Source organism: Labeo rohita, chromosome 6 (assembly GCF_022985175.1).
Source record: "Labeo rohita strain BAU-BD-2019 chromosome 6, IGBB_LRoh.1.0, whole genome shotgun sequence".
Lineage (NCBI taxonomy): Eukaryota > Metazoa > Chordata > Actinopteri > Cypriniformes > Cyprinidae > Labeo > Labeo rohita.
Genome location: NC_066874.1, coordinates 28933686 through 28956077, shown reverse-complemented (window position 1 = coordinate 28956077; position 22392 = coordinate 28933686). Strand labels below are relative to the sequence as shown.

At 36.4% G+C, this 22392-nt stretch overlaps 1 protein-coding gene across 3 annotated transcripts in view; it reads left to right on the top strand.

Annotated features, from left to right (window-relative positions):
- The window catches only part of grm4 (glutamate receptor, metabotropic 4), a 188527-nt gene that overhangs the window by 153809 nt on the left and 12326 nt on the right, over positions 1-22392 (top strand). For all 3 annotated transcript variants that reach the window (XM_051112697.1, XM_051112698.1, XM_051112699.1), the window contains 3 exons: positions 3685-3821; positions 5928-6863; positions 20225-20474. In XM_051112697.1, coding sequence (XP_050968654.1) covers positions 3685-3821; positions 5928-6863; positions 20225-20474 — 1323 coding nt within the window. The remainder of the gene's footprint in view (positions 1-3684; positions 3822-5927; positions 6864-20224; positions 20475-22392) is intronic.

Sequence of the window (22392 nt, the reverse complement as noted above, 5' to 3'; positions counted from 1 at the left end):
ATGCTAATGTTCTCAAGTTGAAAGACACTCTACAAGCACTTTTTACATGCAAGTCTGAGACTCTTTCATCATTATACACTGGCCTACTGAATTTAATCTTACACCTATAACTCTGTTTACAGCAAAACAACAGCTTTTATATTACTCAGTGTCATCTTATTCCTGTTAATGAACAGATATGTTGATAATTATAATTGTGTTCAGAATGCAGTCAGTTTGCAACACTTCTCCTGCCAGTTCAGAAGTGGCCATGGCAGACGTTCGCAGCAGATGAGCTGAGATCCAGTGTCTGGCAGCTTGCTATATAAACCACGTGTCTGATGAGAGAGACGGTTTTGCAAGATTTGAGACCTGCTGTGTGTAGCCAAAGCTGTTTCAAAACTGTCTCCAAACTCCGCATTGCCTGTTTTCAGTGCTACTTTCCACACCTACCCCGTCCCCCACTTTCCATGTGACTTCTGAGTGAGGTTAGTTAGAGACTTCAATAGCCTGAGATTGAACGAGGCGGCCCATCACTTTTCTGTCCGTGTAGCCATCACTCTTGCCCAAAGTGGTTTCTTCTTTGTAAGTTTACTGAGTGTGAAGCCTTTAAAATGCTGCCTTTGCTTCCAAAGCCTAAATTGCAGTTTTCCTCCGCATTGTCTTTTTAACAACATAAATTACTGCTAAAATAGGTCTTATAGTCCTGCTGATAGCTGGCAAACAACAATAGAACACTTTCATTTTCAGCTTTATTAAGATAAATGTACAAGCTTACGTTTAAACAGTCTTAGTTAAAATATAATAAATCTATCTATCTATCTATCTATCTATCTATCTGTCTAACAATCATCATTCTGTCTGTCTGTCTTTCTATCTATCTATCTATCATCTATCTATCTGTCTATCTATCTATCTATCTATCTATTGTTCTGTCATTCTATCATTCTATCATTCATTCTGTCTGTCTGTCTTCATTCTGTCTATCTATTCTATCTATCTGTCTATCTCTCTTTGTCTCTCTATCTATCCATCCATCCATCTATCTATCTATCTATCATCTATCTATCTGTCTATCTATCTATCTATCTATCTATTGTTCTGTCATTCTATCATTCTATCATTCTATTGTTCTATCTGTTGTTCAATCTATCGTTCTGTCTATCATTCTGTCTATCGTTCTGTCATTCTATTGTTCTATCTGTCTGTCTCTCTTTGTCTCTCTATCATTCTGTCGTTCTATCTATCTATCCATATATCCATCTATCTATCTATCTATCTATTGCTCTCACTCACTCATCGTTCTCTCACTCATCACTTCTCTCACTCATCGTTCTGTCGTTTTATCTATCTATCTATCTATCTATCTATCTATCTATCTATCTATCTGTCGTTCTGTCTATCTATCTATCTATCATCATTCTGTCTATATCTATCTCTATCTATCTATCTATCTATCTATTGTTCTGTCATTCTGTCATTCTATCTATCGTTCTATCATTCTATTGTTCTATCTGTCGTTCAATCTATCGTTCTATCTATCATTCTGTCTATCGTTCTGTCATTCTATTCTTCTATCTGTCTGTCTCTCTTTGTCTCTATCGTTCTGTTGTTCTATCATCTATCTATCTATCTATCTATCTATTGTTCTATGTATCGTTCTATCTATCATTCTATCTATTGCTCTCTCTCTCACTCACTCATCGTTCTATCTATCACTATCTATCACTCTATCTATCTATCTATCTATCTATCTATCATCTATCTGTTGTTTTGTCATTATATCGTTCTATCATTCTGTCGTTCAATCTATCGTTTTATCTATCTAAATATATATCTGTCTGTCGTTCTGTCATTCTATTGTTCTATCTGTCTGTCTCTCTTTATGTCTGTCTCTCTATCGTTCTGTCTGTCTTTCTGTCTACCAGTCTATCGTACATTCTATCATGATGATTTTCAGTAGTCTTTAGGACAAAGACTCATTGTGATGCAGGCAGTGGTCGTGTGTCTTCTCTGCTGAATATTATGGTTGGAGAAGGATCTCTTGGCTGAGTGGTAAGCTCTGTCTCTGGAGGTGGAAGTCTACCTGTGTTTCTCCCTGATCCCATTGTTTGAAGTGCTGCACAATGTCTCATCAAATGAACCTCAGAAGAAAACTCTAAACCCTTTGATGCTGTGGAGTACACTCACGGCTCTAATAAGGATATATGTCTGGGGACAGTTCCCCGTTTAGTGGCTTCTTACTTCCTGGTAGAGTCAGAACCCTATACTGAATAATAAACAATAGTCATAACACTGGTTTCAGTGAATTTTGTTGTCTATATGTTTAGTAGTAAGTAGACCACTGCATTGCTAGAAAGGTGTGGTTGCTAAAGTCTTGTGAGAGTTATAGCGCATACTGTCGCTGGGGTGTCAGAGGCGGTTGCTAGGGCATTGCCATGTAGTTGCTAGGACATTAAAAATCGTAAATTTTATGATTAGAAACATAATAGCACACCGCTCCTCAACAGCCCAGAAGATTTGAGCCATAACTCATGTCCGTAGCACAAATGTGTGGGACAAGTTATATGCTGACATTTAGTATTTAGGCTCAAGTTTGAGCACTGCAGATAATAAATTCGTATGGTAAGGTCATATGCCTGAGTGAGTCAGTAACTGAGTGCTTACTTTGGGAATCTCAATCACTTCATGTGCACCCTCTTGTTTTGATGAATATTTTGTCCTTCTGAAATTCTCATAATCCTTTACATCTGTCTGCATTATATGGTGAGCTGCGCCGCCACCAAGCATGGCTGTAAAAAATCTTAATTCTCTAATCCAGAGCGGTTGACTCATCAGAGTTTGAAATAAGCCTCTTGCAGCTTCCAAGCCGGCACAAAGAAGAATGGATATTCATCAACAGAAACCCACCATTGCTGATAATCACCCTTAGATTTCAGTGAGAATTTTATGTGGATTGTGCCTCAGAATAGTTAGAACCCAAACACGAGTAGTGAAAACATAATTTCTTGTGCTATTGTTCGGTAGACTCGGCTGCACAGGGTCCAGGGAATTAAGTTGGACACGGTCAGGTGCTTGGAATACAGATAGCTTAACCAAAACTTTAAAGCCTGAGACAGCAGGGTTTTCCACAGAATAAGGCACCTAATCTAAAATGCATCATGGGATGCAGCACCATTGTTATCCTGTCCACCTCTCCTGCCTCCTTCCATAAGCTATTGCTCTCACAACATAGAAATTGCACTCAATGTACTTGAGATTAGATATCTGCAGAGGGAATTTCGACTTGTTTATACGGAGCTAAATAAAAATGCCCATGCATTTTATACTAAGCAGTGGTAATGCACTTTTTTTTTCAGTTCCAGGTTTAAATGAGGTTTATTTTTTATCCTTTAGAAACAATGCTTATTGTTAAATTACAAATGTTTTTTTAAAACCATGTAGCGTAGATATAACATTAAATAACCTCTAAAGCAATATACTTAGCAGAAGTAGTTCTATTAAATTGACTGCTAGCACATTTATTTCATCTTAACATATTGCAGTTTCCAGTTCACCATCAATCTCAGGCGAATTTCGTTCACAGATTTTGGACGCTGACCTGGATATGTCTGTACATGAGCGGTTGCTCATTACTGTGAAGCTATACGGTGTTGGAACACCTTTTGCATGTCTTTAATCAGATCTCTCTGCTCACATCTTCAGGCATTGCCGGCAGTCCGGTGCAGTTCAATGAGAATGGAGATGCACCAGGCCGTTATGATATATACCAGTACCAGATAAAGAACAAAACAGCTGAATACAAGACTATCGGCCACTGGACTGACCAACTTTACCTAAATGTAAGTATTAAAAAAAAGAAAGTTCTTGTCTTGTCTTGACTTATATGTACTTTATTCCAAACTTGTATTTAGGGGCTCAAGCGCATAGCACTGTAATTGTAATTGTTAGAATGGTCACGAATGAGCAATTTCCACATAAAACTGATCGTGTAGACCAAACCGTAAGCTGTAGAGACTTGAAACTTGGAGGGTGCTAGTACTCACACCGCCTACAGTGTGACCGAAGCTCACCCCAATCAGCCTGATGGGGGAGCTACAGTGATCGAAAGTACAAAATTGCTCATAACTCCAGGTATTTCACATTTTTTGCAAAACTAACTTTTGCCAACTATCCCTAGTTTTTTCGCCCCAATCGGAACCAAACCAGTACAGAAATATTCTCTGAGGAGTGAATAGCAATAATGATAAAAAAAAGATGAACTTTCAGCTCACCATGGCAAAGGGACACCAAAATGTTTGAAGGGGGCAGGGCCACTTTTAGTAAAATGCCTATAACTCCTGAACGGAATGACTAGGCAATCATTTGTCCTACCAACATGAAATCATTGTGCACGTTCTTGGTACAAACTGCCACAAGCATTTATAAGGACATTTGCATATCTTCGAAAAAACATGGCCGTTACTGGCCAAAGAAGTTTGAGCACCTATTAGACAAGGTTAACTGATCGGAACGAAACTTAGTGCGCCTGTTTGACTCACAGCCCCAGAGGTCTGTGAGAAATTTGAAAGAAATCCGCAACTGCGGGGCGGTATCATATTTTTTGAGGGCGTAAACAATTGTACATTGGACAGTTTTCTGCACATACACGCAATGTTCGAATAGTATGATAGACTTCCTTGTTCCGAAACAACTTTGCCTCTAAAACCATTGCTGTCAATCAAACTGTTTTTTAAATTATTGAGAAGATGTGAAAAACCTACTTTTGCGAACAAGTCCTAGGTTTTTTGTTCAAACCACCGCAGTGCAATTCTCTGGACTCTGTAGGTCAATAATTATTGAAAACATGTTGAAATGTACCCTTTGGGAATATATTATGGGGTTGTTTTAGATAAGGGGCCTGTCCAAATATACCCAAAAACCTATAAAGTTTAAACGAAAACTCAAAACTTCACAAAACCTGCTGAGCACATGCAACAGGTGATTCTAAACAAGCATGCAAAGTTATATAGTGCAAAGCTGGCACTATAACAGTCATAAATGTTATAAAAACATCATATTTCTATGGTAAATCACCTGGATTTGACAATAATGCTTTTTTAATAATTGGTTTAGGTGGTTACAGGCTTGCTAAATAATATGTAATGTCTTTTTCCTTATATGTTTAAATACCTAAAGTGCTTGAACCCCGGTAATTGCTCTTGCAGCTATTTTTTTGTTATTATTTTTGTCCAACACAAATGTAGGCTTTTTTAAAGAATCTTTATCGGTTATTGCCATACTACAACAGTGATAATAGCTTTCAAACTCCAAATGAGGGCAAAAAATGTGCTATAAAAGTGTGTGTGTGAATTAATTGTAAGTCTTCTAAATTGCTTTTTACAAGAATGTAAAAACTGCTCAGACCAAAATAAATGTCATTATAATCAGAAGGTTGTGTCCAGAATTTAAAAACGTCATTTCACATTGTTCACACAGTGTGAACCATTAACACTTTACCATTAGTAATTTTAGAATTATTAGTATAATAAAGACTTAAGTTTTGATCTTTTCTTCAAACATATGGCTTTAGATTATAGCACATAAGTCAAATGGACCATTTTTTATGTTTTGGAATCCTCTGATCACTTTTTTGCCATTTTATGACAAGAGCTGCATAATAATTTATCAAAAAACATCTTCTTTAGTGCTCCACAGAAAAACAAGCAGCATATGGGTTTGGAGCAATGCTTTAACTTTTTGGTGAACTTGACGTACACATCACTTACGAAGAAGAATTGAGGTATAGCCTTGAGGAAAACTGCTTAAAATTGCTCTCTTGAGATCAACAAGAATTAATTTAATGGAGTCAATGGATGAGGAAAGGAAAACACTCATTTGAGATGTTAAACATTGTTTCGTCCTTAGTCGAGATAAATGGTAAATACTGTTTGTTTTTTGCGATTCAGATGCGGGCGATGCAGTGGCCAGGTGGAGGGAAGCAGGTGCCAAATTCCATCTGCAGTCAGCCCTGCAAACCCGGGTGGCGCAAGAAGATCGTTAAGGGCATTTCCTGCTGCTGGCACTGCGAGCGCTGTGATGGGTACCAGTATCAACAGGACCTCTACACCTGCAAGATGTGCCGCTTTAATTTAAGACCTAACAAGAATCACACAGGCTGCCAGCCCATCCCGATCGTGAAGCTGGAGTGGAGCTCACCTTGGGCAGTCATACCGGTCCTGATCGCTATTCTCGGCATCATAGCCACGCTTTTTGTGGTGGTCACCTTCATCCGCTACAATGACACGCCGATCGTTAAGGCGTCCGGGCGTGAGCTCAGCTACGTTCTGCTTACGGGAATCTTTTTGTGTTACGCCACCACCTTCCTGATGATCTCGACCCCAGATGTAGGGATCTGTTCGCTGAGGCGAATTTTCCTGGGGCTCGGAATGAGCATCAGCTATGCGGCGCTGCTCACCAAAACCAATCGGATTTATCGGATTTTCGAGCAGGGGAAAATGACAGTGAGCGCGCCTCGCTTTATCAGTCCTGCTTCGCAGTTGGTAATCACCTTCAGCTTGATTTCCATTCAGCTCCTAGGGGTGTGCATCTGGTTTGCCGTGGACCCTTCCCAATCTCTCGTTGACTATGAGGACCAGCGCACGACCGATCCCGAGATGGCGCGCGGAGTCCTAAAGTGCGACATATCGGACTTGTCGCTCATCTGCCTCCTGGGATACAGCATGCTGCTGATGGTGACGTGCACGGTGTACGCCATCAAGACGCGAGGGGTCCCCGAGACCTTCAACGAGGCCAAGCCCATCGGCTTCACCATGTACACCACCTGTATCATCTGGCTCGCTTTCATCCCCATTTTCTTCGGGACGTCGCAGTCGACGGAAAAGGTAAGAGCAGATGAGTGTGCGCAATTCCTCAAGACCCTGCGAATCAAACGTTTTAAAGTAATGGCAGCATTTACTGCCCCAGCTTCCGACAAAACATGCCATTCAGCGTGGTCCATTTTCAGCAAAAAACAGAGCAGCGGGAACAAATTGACTATGTTCATTTGGGCTTCACATCAAGCAGAGCAGTAAAACAGACAGTTTATTTCAAAGAGAAAGTGAGAATCATGAGGTTTGCTGTGTTACAACGAAGAACTCACGTGGTTTCCTTCGAATATTGAAAAGGACATGTGCGGCCGGGGAAACAAAGGCACTCTCTTTTGCCCATCCAGCACTGTGCTCTCAAAGATGAAAGAGACTTTGAAAATAGCAAGGAGATTGAGCGTCAGCTTTTTGTAGATGATGTAATCAATTGACAAGCAGCAACTGACTTAGAATACCGAACAAAAAGGCTCTTGGTTTTGAGGCCGAATTATATATGCGACTACCCTGGCATTGGCTGCATTACTCATTTCAATTAGAAAACCTGGGACCTTCTGTTTCTGAAGCTTAAGATAAGGGCTTTCTCCTTTTTCAATTTGAGTTTTATTTAATTAGTGTCTCCCTTAGCAAAGCCTTGAACAAGCAATTTCAGCAATTTGAGTATTGTTATACTTGTTGGTAGGGAGCCATTACTGCTTTAAGCTCTGTTTCCCACTGTGCCTTTTTAACCGCTGTTTGAATGACTCATTCAGATATAAGATTGTATGAACTGACTTAGGTAATTGCATGTTGCTTTAGACTGTCCCCAAGAAACAAATAACTATATTTCTGCTGATCAGAGAAAATCATAGCGACGGTAACCCTGCATCACACGCTCATTCCTGTCTTCTCTTGTTTTCCCACACTTCTCAGGCATCTGCTTTTTTTATCTGCAGGGTAAAAGGTTTTAGTGTGAATTTACAGTATTCCTGGCACCTAGCTGACGTACTTTCGCAGTCATTTTTACAGTAATTTTTCTGAGGACAGTCTAGCAATTAGTGGATCGTTTGAGAGATCAGACTGCAGTCTGTCTCCCTTGTATCTTGGAATCCATTTAGTCTTTTCCTGATTGGATAGTTATATGATGAGTAAAAAACATGAAGGAATGAAGTTATAAAATTAAAAAATGTGTCAGGGTTCCTCTGAGCACTTGAATGAATGGCTTCCTTAAATCTGAGCACTTAGTTTTATGTCAGAAGATATCAGTTCTGATCTTGAGGCTATTTCAGTATTATACAGGCCATTTAGTTTCCCAGCATGCACTGCAGCATGAATTAATTAAATGGTTACATTTTGAATTACTATTTGCTGGCTTATTTTGTAGAATTAGGGCTGCACAATTAATCAAATTTCTAATTGTGATTACAATTACAGATGCCACAATTATGTTATTGTTCAATGACATACACACACACAAAATCCACTTACGTTATTCTGCTTTCTTAAGATGCGTGGGTGTGTATGAGAGAGAGAGAGTGTGTGTGTGTATTTTTCCTACAGGTTATCTTAGGTTTTTTTTTTCTCTTATTGTTTTCATTTTTAAATTTTTACTTTTTTTATATTTAAAGTACAAACTATATGTAAAAATGTGGCATGCAGTTGCTTCAAACAATGGTAAAAGCTATTCAAAACATCATTCAGTGTAAATTGTGATAATCGTAATTAATAATCGCAATTACAATTTCAAGGGAATAATCGACAATTATTACGATCAATCGTGCAGCCCTAAGTAGAATGACAATGTGATACTGTTTAAATGCAACACAATATAATTTTTATAAAGTAATTACTAAAAAAATTGCTTGTAAAAATACTAGTAATTTTACAGCCTTGTAAAATACTGCTAATTAATTAATCGAGTAATCAGATAATTATAATTAATTTTTTGTTTAGTAAAGTGAACAATAGCCTATAAAATTATTTAAAATACATATATAATAGCAATGAGACAATAATAACAAATATATAATGTATTATAAACAGTAGAACTTATGAACATTATGCATTGTAACAAATGCAGAGGGCGGCAACAGCCTGACAATTTTTTTACACTTTTACACTGCGATCTAATACTTGTTTAATATTAACTAAACAACATTTAAATCAAATGTCCACTTAATCTGTAATTTTGAATTATAGCACTTGTGAATTCACAACAGCATTATGCTTTATCGTGATTTTTAAATGGGTTTAATATATCATGCTGCAACCTTTGAAAATGGTCTAAAAATCACTTCCAGTATTTTGCAGGTTTCTCGACACGGGCAAAATGCAGTTGAGGATTTTTTTAAATAGAGTACTCAAATAGAAGGGAATCGTGACAACCTAATCAAATCCTACCAAACCTCTCATGGTGAAACCAGGGCTTGATGTTAATTCTGCTCTGTACATCACAGGACTGCCGAAACAGTTTTAGCAATTAGTTTTACGCAGAAAATAAAGCATGCGTCGTATGACAAAATCCCACCACTGTGTGCGCAACAAACAGTGTTTTCAGAGGGGAATTAACATATCAAAACAAGAGCACCTCACAATCATCCAGGCTGGCAAGCACAATAAAGCCTGGCGAGTCAGAGATGACATGTCTTTTTAGAGCAATTAAATGCCTCACTTCCTCCTGGCCTGTGATTTACCTTATCTCTCTGCCTGTGCACTTGTCACACGATTTCTGCCAGACGCCTCATCAGCATGCCGGCTCCATCAGTTGTTTGTCATCTTATGTCAAAGTGAATAATGAATGTCTTTGGAGGCTTTCTGGAGCATTTGAATGTGGGCAGCTGGTCTGGTCCCTGTTGAATTCGATCAGCCTGTCAAATGATTAATCGGGGGGTCATCTTATTGTGGTTTAACCAAAAGATTTTTTAAATGAGCTAGTCTGGCAGGTAGGCCTCATTGTGGTCTAAAGGCTTTAGCACGCTTCCTTCCTGGATTTTAGAACGATCCAGATGGATTTTTGATTGCTTTGTTGGGTAGACTTGAATGCATGCCCAAAATTTGACCGTTGATAATAACCAGTCTGTCTGAAATAAAACTGTTTAGTTAAAAAGAGAAGCACGATCATTTTCTGCATCTTAAAAATGAAAGTGTGGATTATAAAAGATAAAAAAGCAAATGAATACAATTAAGCAGCTTTTTCCTTCCTTAATAAACTAAGTGCTGGCAAAAAGTGTACCACTTTGTGAAAAATCTGGAAACCTGATGCTGAAAATTCTGTCATTACTCATTTTCCATTATATTTTTTTATTATTTCTTTGTTTTAATTTCTGCATTTAAATTTTCAGTTTTAATGGTCAATCAAAAATGTGTAATTAATTGAAATTATGACACATATATTTTTACTGGAGTATGTTTTACAAGAAAATAGTATTTCAGGCTTTAAAATTTCACATTTAATCCAACATATTTTTATGCTGAATTTTTGTAATTAGATTATATTGACATTATTATAAATACTATAAATATGCAGAATTATATCTATATTTACATTTAGGGTCATGTAAAATCTGTTTTATTTTATCCCAGATTATGTTTTATTTTTTCAATTTTTATTTTTATTTTTATTTTTTTTAAATAAATAAATTGTTCCTTTGAATTTTCACCTATGCATTAATGCATTAATAAATGGCAGGTTGTTGGCACAGCTTATCAGGAAACAATTTTGCCTGACGTTTTTGTATTTATTTATTTGTCAGGGACATTAAACATTAAATCTTCACATTCAAAACTTCACATTGATATACATGTGCCAGATTTTGCAAAGATGCCTTCTTTTCATCTGATGAAGCTGATATTACGAATCATATTGTGCAAGAAATTGTTGTAAGCAAAACTTACGAACCTTTCTTTCTGATGCTAGATGTTATCACAACCTCTCTCATGTTGGTTTTGAGAAAGCTTGATAATATCTTAAGTCAAGCGTTTCGCCTTACATGGATTGCTATTTGTATGCATCTCCGCCCTCCAAAACTGGAAGCTATCATTACAATGCCATCATGTCGTTAGGGTTCACTTACAGGGGCTTTCCTCCTTTGTGTTGCTGACAGAGTAATCACTGTCTCTTTCTGAGCGAGGTCAACATCTCTTATTTACATACAGGTGTGTATCAACGACGTGACAGGTGTAGCAGCAGGGGGCCCTGACCTCTGTTAAATGTCAGCTTCTTTGACATTCCCGTTATTGAACTCCTTCAGTCTGTCATTCATTTGCTGTCACCTAAATGAGCACCTTGTGAAGGCAGATGCATGAGCACATTTTCCTGAAGTATTAAAAAAAGCTTCTCACGGATAGCATTTAATGCATGTGTATACAGCGTAAGCCTGGTACACTTTGCTATGAAGTAAAATTCATAGTAGTATTACAGTGTTACAGTATTACATTTACTTTGTAAATGTATTTTTGGACAAAGCTCAAAGCATAAACATAAATATATCTAATTTTTATACCAGCTTTATAAGCATTGCTGAGCCAAACAGGTAGCCCTGCTCCCAAACTCAAGTCATTGGTTTACACCAGTGGTTCTCAATTCCAGTCCTGGGAGCCCCTTGCTCATTTTGCATGTCTTCCTTATGTAACAGACCTGATTGAGATCATCAGCTCATTAGGAGAGAGATCCATTAACTGAACTAACGAGCTGATAATCTCAATCAGGTGTGTGAAATAAGATGTGCAGAGCAGGGGGCCCCCAGCACTGGAATAGAGGGTATGCACTGAGGTCACTTTCCTGCTGGGACAAGCCCCCTCAGCCAGACAGAGTGGCAAAAGAGCCTTCAGCGTGAATGGATTTAATAGGGAAGATGCAAAAACGCGAGTAAAACAAATGGTAATCAGTTTAAAGGTTGCTGAACTTGATATAATGTTCCTAACAACTTAACAAATATCCAGTGGTCAATGGATATTGATGCAGCCAGGAATCATGTTTTCTAACACTTATATGTGTCTGATTTTGACGCCGGGGAAAATAAATAAAGCAAATTAGCCTGTGAAATGTTTTTTTTTTTGTCAGTGTTTATTTAAAAACATCCAGTTATGCAGAATTTAAGATGGTAAATATTTAGTTGATGAGTTGTCAATACGATATACTATAATACAATATATAGGATATGATTTTACTGCACAATTCAACATATTAGCATGAAATAATAACTGCAAATCCATGTTTCGCTGCCTGGAGGCCATTTGTTTCTTTGAAATGCAGCGGTTAATTTGCTTCTCTTTTCAGTAGCTTTCAGCAGTCTGTAAAAATATACCTCAGGATTCTTGTCAGATCTCTTTGTACAGTCAATCGCAAAGCTTGTTTTAGTTTTAGAGGTGTTTTGTGTGTTCTGTCACAGCATTCGCGTTGAAACCAATGCTGCCACTCAGTCTTTTTGCCACTGAGTGGCGGAGCCGCACTCACTCCAGCTGACGGTGACATCACATGCATACCCTCTATTGAGAACCACTGGTTTAGACAGAACTTCATAGACTGGCCAGCTCAAACAAGCAGAGCAGTATTTTAAAAGCAGCACCTAGCCACAGTGTTTAGACTGCATGGGAAATTAATTATCGGCTGTCGAACAATTAATCACGATTAATCGCATACAAAATAAAAGTTTGAGTTTGCCTAATATATATGTGTGTACTGTGTGTAATAATTATGTATGTATAAATACACAAAAATTGATGTATATATTTAAGAGATATGTTATTTATGTACAAAATATTTTTATTTATATATAGTATAAATTCTATAAAAATTATAATAAATACATTTACTTGTAAATATGTCTTAAATGTATACATGAATGTGCTGTATGCATAATAATTGCACAGTACGCACACATATATGTGACCCTGGACCAAAAAAACAGTCTTAAGTCACTGGGGTATATTTGTAGCAATAGCCAAAAATACATTGTATGAGTCAAAATTATTGATTATTTTTTTTATGCCAAAAATCATTAGGAAATTAAGTAAAGATCATGTTTCATGAAGATATTTTGTAGAATTCCTACTGTAAATATATCAAAACTTAATTTTTGATTAGTAATACGCATTAGTAAGAGCTTCATTTGGACAACTTTAAAGGTGATTTTCTCAATATTTTGATTTTTTAGCACCCTCAGATTCCATATATTCAAATAGTTGTATCTCGGCCAAATATTGTCCTATCCTAACAAACCACACATTCTAGGCAAACTCAAACTTTTATTTTGTATGTGATTAATCGAGATTAATCGTTCGCTGGCCGTAATTATAATACTTGCAGAATCTATTAAAGAAAATTGAAAATTGGTGAAAACGGACTCACCCAGAACATTCAACATGTAGATGAGTTTGTTTCTTGATCAGAACAGGTTTGGAGAAATTTAACATAACCAGTAGATCCTGTAGTGAATGGGTGCCGACAGAATCGTCAGAGTCCGAACAGCTGATAAAAACATCATGGTAATCCACAAGTAACCCACACAACTCAAGTCCGTCAATTAACATCTAGTGAAAATCTGTGTGTTTGTAATAAACAAATCCATCATTAAGATGCTTTAACTTTAAACCATTGCTTCTGGCCAAAATATGAGTCCACAATCCATAATAACATTTCCTTAAGTGAAAAAGTCAATCCTCTGATGTCCTCACATCAAAATCCACAAACATATTTGCTTAGAGCTGTTTTAGACTGCAAGTAAACTGCATATTTCTCTCCTGATTCAGGGGAGACTACTGTTTCACTGGAAGAAAGCAATATTATAGATAGAGATAGCAATAGATTTGTTTATTACAAACATGCAGCTTTTGACTTCCCAAGACATTATTTGATGGACTGGAGCTGTATGAATTACTTGTGGATTATTGTGATGTTTTTATCAGCTGTTTGGACTATGACTGCACCCATTCACTGCAGAGGATCTATTGGTAAGCAAGCGATGTAGAGCTAAACTGTGTGGGTGAACTATTCCTTTAACACAATGGAATATAGTACTGATTCATTACAACTTTCAGGGATGACCTGGATCCATGCAAACTTACAGTGAAGTCCTAAGCTTTCATGTAGATTTTCACTCCAGCAAGCCTTGCTTTGATTGAATGAGATACTGGAAAAATGAAACCTCTTGTTTTTGTTTTTTATTTTAACTGGAGCAGTGTGTAATCTAACAGTATGACATTTTTGGTGTGCAGCGTATTAAAGGATTTTAAATGTGCATAATGCATAGTTCATTTGAATGACAAACATTCACATCCTTTTGAATGGTGTTTTCCTCAGCACCGCTATTAACATGAGCCCTACTTCTTTCTTACGCTTCTGATGTTGACATAAGACCTACTTCCTTTTAAAAAAACAGCAGTTCATTTTTTGTTCTTTATCCCGAGAGATAATTTGGCAGCAGCAGGTGAAGAAGTGGCAGAATCAGTTGTTATATTATTAAAGTTGATGGCGTTCCGGTGTACGTTTTATCAAGTCATCCATTTATATGTGGGAGAGTGCAATAACGGCAGTTTTTTTTAACTTGTAGTTTCAATTCGAGGGCAAAAAAGTGGAACACTTTGTATGTGTTGAGACAACAGAGACAGTCTCGGAGGACTAACCCTGATTCACTGTCTAGTTCCCATCTCAGTATTTCTCACAAGCCTCATTAGATTGCAGGTGTGCTGTCTGCACATACACAGCCCGAGGCGGAGGCATTGATGAGATACCGCTATGAATCGCGTGTCGTGTGCGTCATTAAATCCTCATTTGTGACTGTAATTGCAACTTCAGGTTCAGCAAGATTAGTGAGAGTTTTCGACGTATAGACTAAAGCTAATCATTTCAGGCTGGTTTAATCACTGTGTATGTATGGTCCAGTCACTTTCCTTTCAGGTGATTTGTTGCACCCCTGCTATAGGTTTTCTGGTTACCATTTGGAAGTGCTGACTTTATTTAAGTGACCAGGGACCATATTTAACAATAACTTTTGTCTGAGCCATGGCCTTGTGGTTAGACCTCCGACATATTGAGCCGTGGCAAGCGACATATCTTGATCCCATCATTTCTTGTCCTCTCTCAACTATGCTTTGAAAGTACTGTATTTTACTGAAGTCAGTTTGAGTGGTGCTTAAACTCTCCACAACAGCAGTAGGGTGTTGTGGCTGGTTGCCAGAGCGTTGCTTTGCTTTTTTTTAAAGGTGCTCTGCAAGCTTGCTGTGTGGTTGTTAGGGTATTTTGGGTGATTGCTCTCTAGGCCAAGTCAAATGTAATTCTGTTTGATTTAAAAACATGAAAATTAATGCAAGTCTTGTCTGACTGACAGGCTTTCCGTGCCTACGTACATGCATGCTCTCTAATCGGCCCTCGTGCCTCGAGGTAATACACTTTATGCATGAATGGTCAAATGCACTTCTTGGTTAAAGTGTCTTGGCAAGGTATAAATGTTAACAAAGGCAGTTTATCATAAGTGGTTGTAAAACGGGCGTGTGATATTTTGTGGAATCAGAATCAAAATATAACATCATGCAAATCATACACACAGCCATGCAATGTGGTTTTTTTGTTTTGTTTTGTTTTGTTTTTTGTTTTTTGTTTTTTATATTATCAATGTTTTGAATGAGCTTTTTAAGAATATTTTCTGGTTGAAATTTTAGGGTTGTTTTTTTTTTTTTTTTTTTTTTTTTTTAGATCTAATTTAATTTATTTTATTTCATTTTTAGGGTTAGTAATTTTTGTACTTCAAATTAAACTTATTTTATTTTATTTAATTGCCAAGGTAGCATTTTTTATAGCTAAAATTATTAGTAATTCAATTACTTTCAGCATTATTTCCGTGAACACAAACAATTTTTAATAGTTCTGCTTTTAGCTTTAGTTGTAGCCATATAAATCCACTTAGGCCATTAATATTAATCGAATTATTGAGAAATTGCATATTTGAAAGCAATATTTACTTATATAATTGAGGAATACTTGAAGACTGTATGGCATTGTTTTTAATTTCTCAATATTAATCAATATTAATATTAAACAGTTACAATTATTTATAATAATATTTAAATCTTTAAATAAACAACATTTAAGTATAAATATTTAAATATAAATTTTTTATATTATAATATATATATGTATGTTTTCAAAGTAATACACACTAAATATTTTTCTGATATTATTTGAATCACTTGTTTTGGCTTTTGTGTAATGCTGGGGCTCTTCTCAAAGAAGAGACAGATGGCTACCACCCAGCACTGGCCACTAGGTAATCCTAAAGAAGTGTGCCATTGAAATATAGTGCAATATCTTTAAAACAGGCCCTTATTAGTAGTGCACGACACTAGAATTGCAGTTGCCTCAACTAGGTTGCTTCCACAATTCAATAACTGTATTGAATTGTGGAAGCAACCTAGTTGAGGCAACTGCAATTCTAGTGTCGTGCACTACTAATAAGGGCCTGTTTTAAAGATATTGCACTATATTTCAATGGCACACTTCTTTAGGATTACCTAGTGGCCAGTGCTGGGTGGTAGCCATCTGTCTCTTCTTTGAGAAGAGCCCCAGCACAGCTGATGTGGTCCTAACCCTTCCTGTCGACTTGTGCTGAGACCGCTTTCCAGTCAGTCCCTCTGGATGGAGATCACAGCAGTGAGTCACACTTAATCACAGCACACAGTGGAGCCAGAGCCGAGGTCACGTCCGCCAGAGCCAAAACACACAGCAGCGTTCTAAAGCAACAGCAGGGGGCTCGCAGCAGTGCCATGGAGTGGCTGGAGCCATTAGTGCTGGGGTGTGTGTGTGTGTTTCTGTTTGTGTGGTACTGAAAACATGTCACAAACAGAGTCCCTCCAAGTGGTTGGTTAAAAATAATCGTGATTACCCTCTCATTATTTAGATAATAATGCCTTACACCGTGTTCTACCCGGGCACGACGTGACAAAGCGTCCAGCGATGAAAGCAATCACTTGCATGTTAATCCAAGTTTCTGCACTAACTAGCCAAGACAAATGGCACAAGAGTTTTATCAGTCACTTGGTTTCTCTTTCTGTGGCATCATGCCGGATAATCAGTGCTTACAGCTGCTCGTCATATACAGGGTGGGCCATTTATATGGATACACCTTAATAAAATGGGAATGGTTGGTGATATTAACGTCCTGTTTGTGGCACATTATAAGTGGTCAGAAACTTGTAAATAACTCATGAAAGAATAAAGTTACGTTAAAACCAAGCACATCATTGTTTTTCTTGTGAAATTCCCAATAAGTTTGATGTGTGATGTATCCATAGAAATGGCCCACCCTGTACATTTAAAAACCTAATAATATGATTACCCTCTATATATAACTAAACACAAACAGACACATACACACACACCAGCACTAATATATATGACTTATATGTAGCACCATTTTTGTATTACAAATGATATTATATAGATCTGTATTATTTAGTAATTTTTCACATAATATTTGCGCAACATACATTTTTCAAAATCTAAAGCTATTATTTTTCTATTCATTTTCCATTTGTAGCCATCTATATATTAAACATAAAACATGGTCAAAGTGACATTAATTGTAGAGGCTGAAAAATGCCATTATGTGATAAATATGTAAAGTCTATTATGACAAATGAAGTTCCACAAGCATTCATCTTGTAGTTTTCCAATTGAAGTGTGGGCATAAAAATAGCTTGTCACTACAGTAAGGTAAAGTACAAATAACCCAAGGCACCTCTTCTCATTACCTACTGAATAGCACTCCTCGGTGTCATAATATTGCTGTTGTCTCTGTCAGTGTTATTTTAGTATTATTAAGATACTAGTTTTTTGGTGATATTTTGAATGAGATTTTTTAGTTTTTGTTTCCATTGTTTTCACTATTTACCAATTTTAATTACTTGCTTATTAGCCTGCTAGAACATTGGCTGTTTTTTAGTATGTACACTGTAAAAAAACAACTTAAACCTTACAAAAGTAAATATTTGTGCTGCCTTTCATGTAGTACAACTTAACATTTCATGTTGACTAAATGTAAAATGTTAAGGCAGCACAAATGCTTACTTTATTAAATTGAAACAACTTTTTAAGTTTTTTTTTTTTATTTATTTATTTTTTTTTTTTTACAGTGTATAAATTAATGCCTTACTCTGCATGACTATATATTAGATCTCTACATCTTACCCCATACCTAAACTTAACAACTACCTAACTTTTAGTAGGCAAATTTCTTCCAGGGCTCAATTTTTTTTGTCAATATTTTTTTCTGTAGAAAGGCAAACATATAAAGTGATGAAAGCCAAAATATTAAAAGTCACATATGTATATTGACTGAGTAATCCACTATTTTGTCAAGGGGTGTCAAAATGACAATTTTCATCTGAGATTTGGAGCCAAATTGGAGTGGTGTAAAGGACTTAAGAAGAGCTGGCAGCATCATAATGTTATTTTTACACAGAGACTGGTAGGTCTGTTAGTAAAATCTGTTGACTTAAACTATCTTTGTTGCATTATATGCCAACGGTGACAGTTCAAAAATAACAAAAAGCACTTTTGAACTTTTTTTTTTTTTTTTTGCATCAAGTTTGCATGTCATAAATCAAGCCCCTAGTTTCACAGACAAGGCTTAAGCCTAGTCCTAGACTAAAATGTCAATTTTAGCTGTTTCAACTAAAAGGAACTTGCACTTACTGATCTTAAAATATATCAGTGCCTTTGTTTTGTCTCAAGATGCATGCCAGTAATGTTTTTTCCTAAAGCACGTTTATAAAAATGAATTAAATGTCCTAATTGAACTATCACCTAATCCTGGTTTAGGCTAAGCCCTGTCTGTGAAACTGTATTAAGAAGTATTAAAGATCATAATATACTTTTAGATTCTGGTTCTTAACAAACTTTCCTTTTGGTATTTTCATTTTTAAGGCCCTTGATGGTTCAGTCATAGAGATATGGAGATATTACTGCGGCTCTATGAGTAAACTGATAAATTGTTCACATTTTTAGTGGTTAAAAACCAAACGTGGGTCATTTTGCATACAGCTGATACTTTTTTGTTTTAAAAAGAAATAATGAAATGTATGTCATGATTTTCTATCAATAGAACTGCATAGAACATACCCGAGTAATACATATTATTTTTCCAAAGTTTGCATGCTTGTAATACCAAAAATATTCAAACTATTTTAATATCCTTCTAGAAACCTTCCTTCTGAAATCTTAATTTATAGTTCATTCATATAGATATGGGGATTTCAAAGCAGCTCCATGTTCAAATTGTTAAATTTTACACAATTTCAGTCATCAAAACTCAGTAAATATGCATCTGTGACATTTAATATTTTGCCTTTCATCACTATATATGTTTGTCTTTCTACAGAAAAAAATACTAACAAAATCAAAAATTTGGGACCTCTGGTTGAGTTGATTATTTAAACAAACTTTTATTTTGGTGAATATTTTAAATTAGCTTTTATTTTTGTTTATATTTATATCTTTTTATATATATGTATATATATATATATATATTCAGTTTTCATTTTAATTTGTCATGTATTTTATTTATTTATTTTTTAATAAATGTTTTATTATTTAAGTTTTGGTTGTTTTTGTCTGGTCTTTCTTATTTAAATGTTCTTTCTCATGTCAAATATGTATGTATGTATGTACCAAGAGCTTAAAAAAACACAAAAATTCCTTGTGTGTTTGTGCACACTTGGTGAATAAAACTAATTCTGATTCTGAACTGTAATAACCTTGGTTTGCACACTTAATAATCTCAGCAAATGTTGTACATCATCTGCTTTTAATATCACGAATACTTTGTATTCTGACATTCTAATCATTTGCATATTATGTAGTAGAGAATTACGCATATTCGAATGCTGTGATGGTGTTTGGTGCTTTGGGCATGTTGAGTCACAAGGTTATGACTCTCTGTTGAGATCTGACATATTGACTGTGTCAGTTAGATCAGGGGTTTATTGTGTTAACAAGCCCTCGTGAGATGAAGGTCCCAGGTCATGTGAACAAGTCTTCATTATTGCATAATAGACCCCCGATAGGACCCCACTGTGAAGCAAAAGGGCTTTAGTTTGTAATAATGATCTGCATTAGCCCTTACATTATTCCTTACCTATTAAATAAGTAAATAAATATACTTCAAATATTTATTTCAGTGAAAATTATTTTATAACGTGGGAGGAAATAGACTGTGGCGTGATATAAAACTAGCACACTGTTGGGTATTGGTTGCCCAGGGCAACAGCAAAATATACAGTTTCATTATACAAAAATATTTGGCCACAGAAAGCTGTGATTGACCAATTACAGCCCAGTATGATGTGTAGTAATGGCTTTGTTTTCACTGATTTATAATTTTCGTGTGCTGTGATTTTTGTTTTCGCAGATGTACATACAAACGACCACGCTGACCATCTCGGTGAGTCTGAGCGCATCTGTGTCTCTGGGGATGCTCTACATGCCGAAAGTCTATGTGGTGCTCTTCCACCCGGAGCAGAATGTGGCTAAACGCAGCACTCGCAGCCTGAAAGCTGTGGTCACTGCCGCCACCATGTCTAACAAGTTCAACCCCAAGGCCAGCCTGCGGCCCAACGGAGAAGCCAAGTCGGAGCTGTGTGAGAACCTGGAAACTCAGGGTGAGCGGGTTTGAGGATAAACACTTTATTGTTATTGACACTGATTTTTATACCGCCATAAACTTGTAATTGTAATCTTTAAAAATTTAATTCATCATTCCCTTGCTCGCTTAAACGGATCCGAATTTGGAGACTGTGGCAATATCGTGCTTAGCAGTTCTGGATGCTTTAGATTGCTTTATGTTTCAAAGGTTTAATTCACCCAAAATCAACAGAATGTCATTATTTACTCCTTGATCATTCAGAACCATTAAAACCTCCTTTTTCATAATGCAGTGAAGACATTTAATGGCATCAGTCTGATTATCATAACAAGACAACCTCTAATCGTCAGGCTCACTTGACGAAAGGTTATTTCGGTTTTCATTATGTTAGAATCTAACCGTTTGGCATCAGATATTGGCTAGACTGTGTGGTTTTTAAATTATCAAGAGGCAAATCGGTTGAATCGGTACAACGGTTCTTACCGAAACCCATCTCCTGCTAATTTGAATATCAATAAAACTCAGCAGCTGATAAACAAGCTTTGTAATACAGCAGTAAATAAAACCCTGCTGCCTCAGCAGAAATAAAATTCTAGAGCAGAAGCAACATGTAGCCTCCATCTTGAAAGAGAAAACGAAGAGTCCTAGTTCGCATAATTATATTATTCATTAAGGCCCAAATAAAATGTGCTAATTGGCTTGCACGGTCTATCAAATTGTCCGTTACATGGGTAAGAATAACACACGTAGCCACACATGCACTTGTTCCATTTTGATTAATTAGGTTTTCAGTTTGTGTTGTGGTTTGTTTTCGATGGTGCAAAAGAAGTTTTAATTTTTGTATTTTTATCAACTAGTTTTCGTTTCACTTGTAATTAAGTTGCAAAACTCGGGAACGAGTCTTGCGTAGTAGTATGTGTTTTAGGTGTTTTAAGTTTGACAATATGACAACATATGTTACATTCAGATATGATTTTGTATTCTTAATAATTTGGTATTAATCTGCAGTTACCTTTTCTGAAGTTTTCAAGGGTGATAAATCACTTTGCAAGCATTGCTTAATTCATTCATTTGACGCTGCCCTTTATTTTGCATGCCCCAAATGACATATTCATTATGAGAAACCTGCGATAACAGACAAGAGGCGCTATCTTCTGGTGCTATATCTGGAATACAGAATCCTCAGTAGACACAGCAGTTTTTTTTTCTTTTTCCTTTTTTTTGGTGCCATCTGGTTTGCATGTGTTTTATATGCACAAAACTTTAGTAAATCACAGACTAAAAGGGTGCTTCACTGCTCATATGAATGTAATTAGACAGTATAGCAGTTTTGACACATCATCAGTTGTGCTTTGATACCCCAGACTTCCTTTTAGTCTACAATTTTTTTAATACCCTCTAGCATTAGCAATAGCATGTTCATTACCTTAATCTGTGATGTGATGTCAAATGCAGCAGAGAGGGGGAAAAATAAAAATGCAAATATAAATCCATTTCACCCTTTCAGTAGACCTAGTAAGTCATCTACTATTAGCGATGCACCGAAATTGATTTAACACCATTTAATTAGGCCAAAATTAAAGTGGCTGAATTTGAAGTTGTCGTTAAGCCAAAAAACGAAACCGAAGTTTGTATAAACGTAAATTTGCATATTTTTTTTTCTTTGTCATTTTCTGTTTTGGTAATAGAATTAAGTTTGCTACAGTATAACTAGTAGTAAAAACAAAGAGATATTTTCACATGCCACTTGAGGCATTACAGCAATTTTTAGATAAAACTACCACAACTTGTCAGTGCCAATAGCCTTGTGGGCAATGTGTGGTATATAGCATTGTTGTGTTTTGGGCATACTGATTTTTTTTTTAGTCCCAGATTCCAGACGTTTCCCAATCCTACCCACCCCCTTTCTCTCCCAACTCGCTTCCTGCCTATGT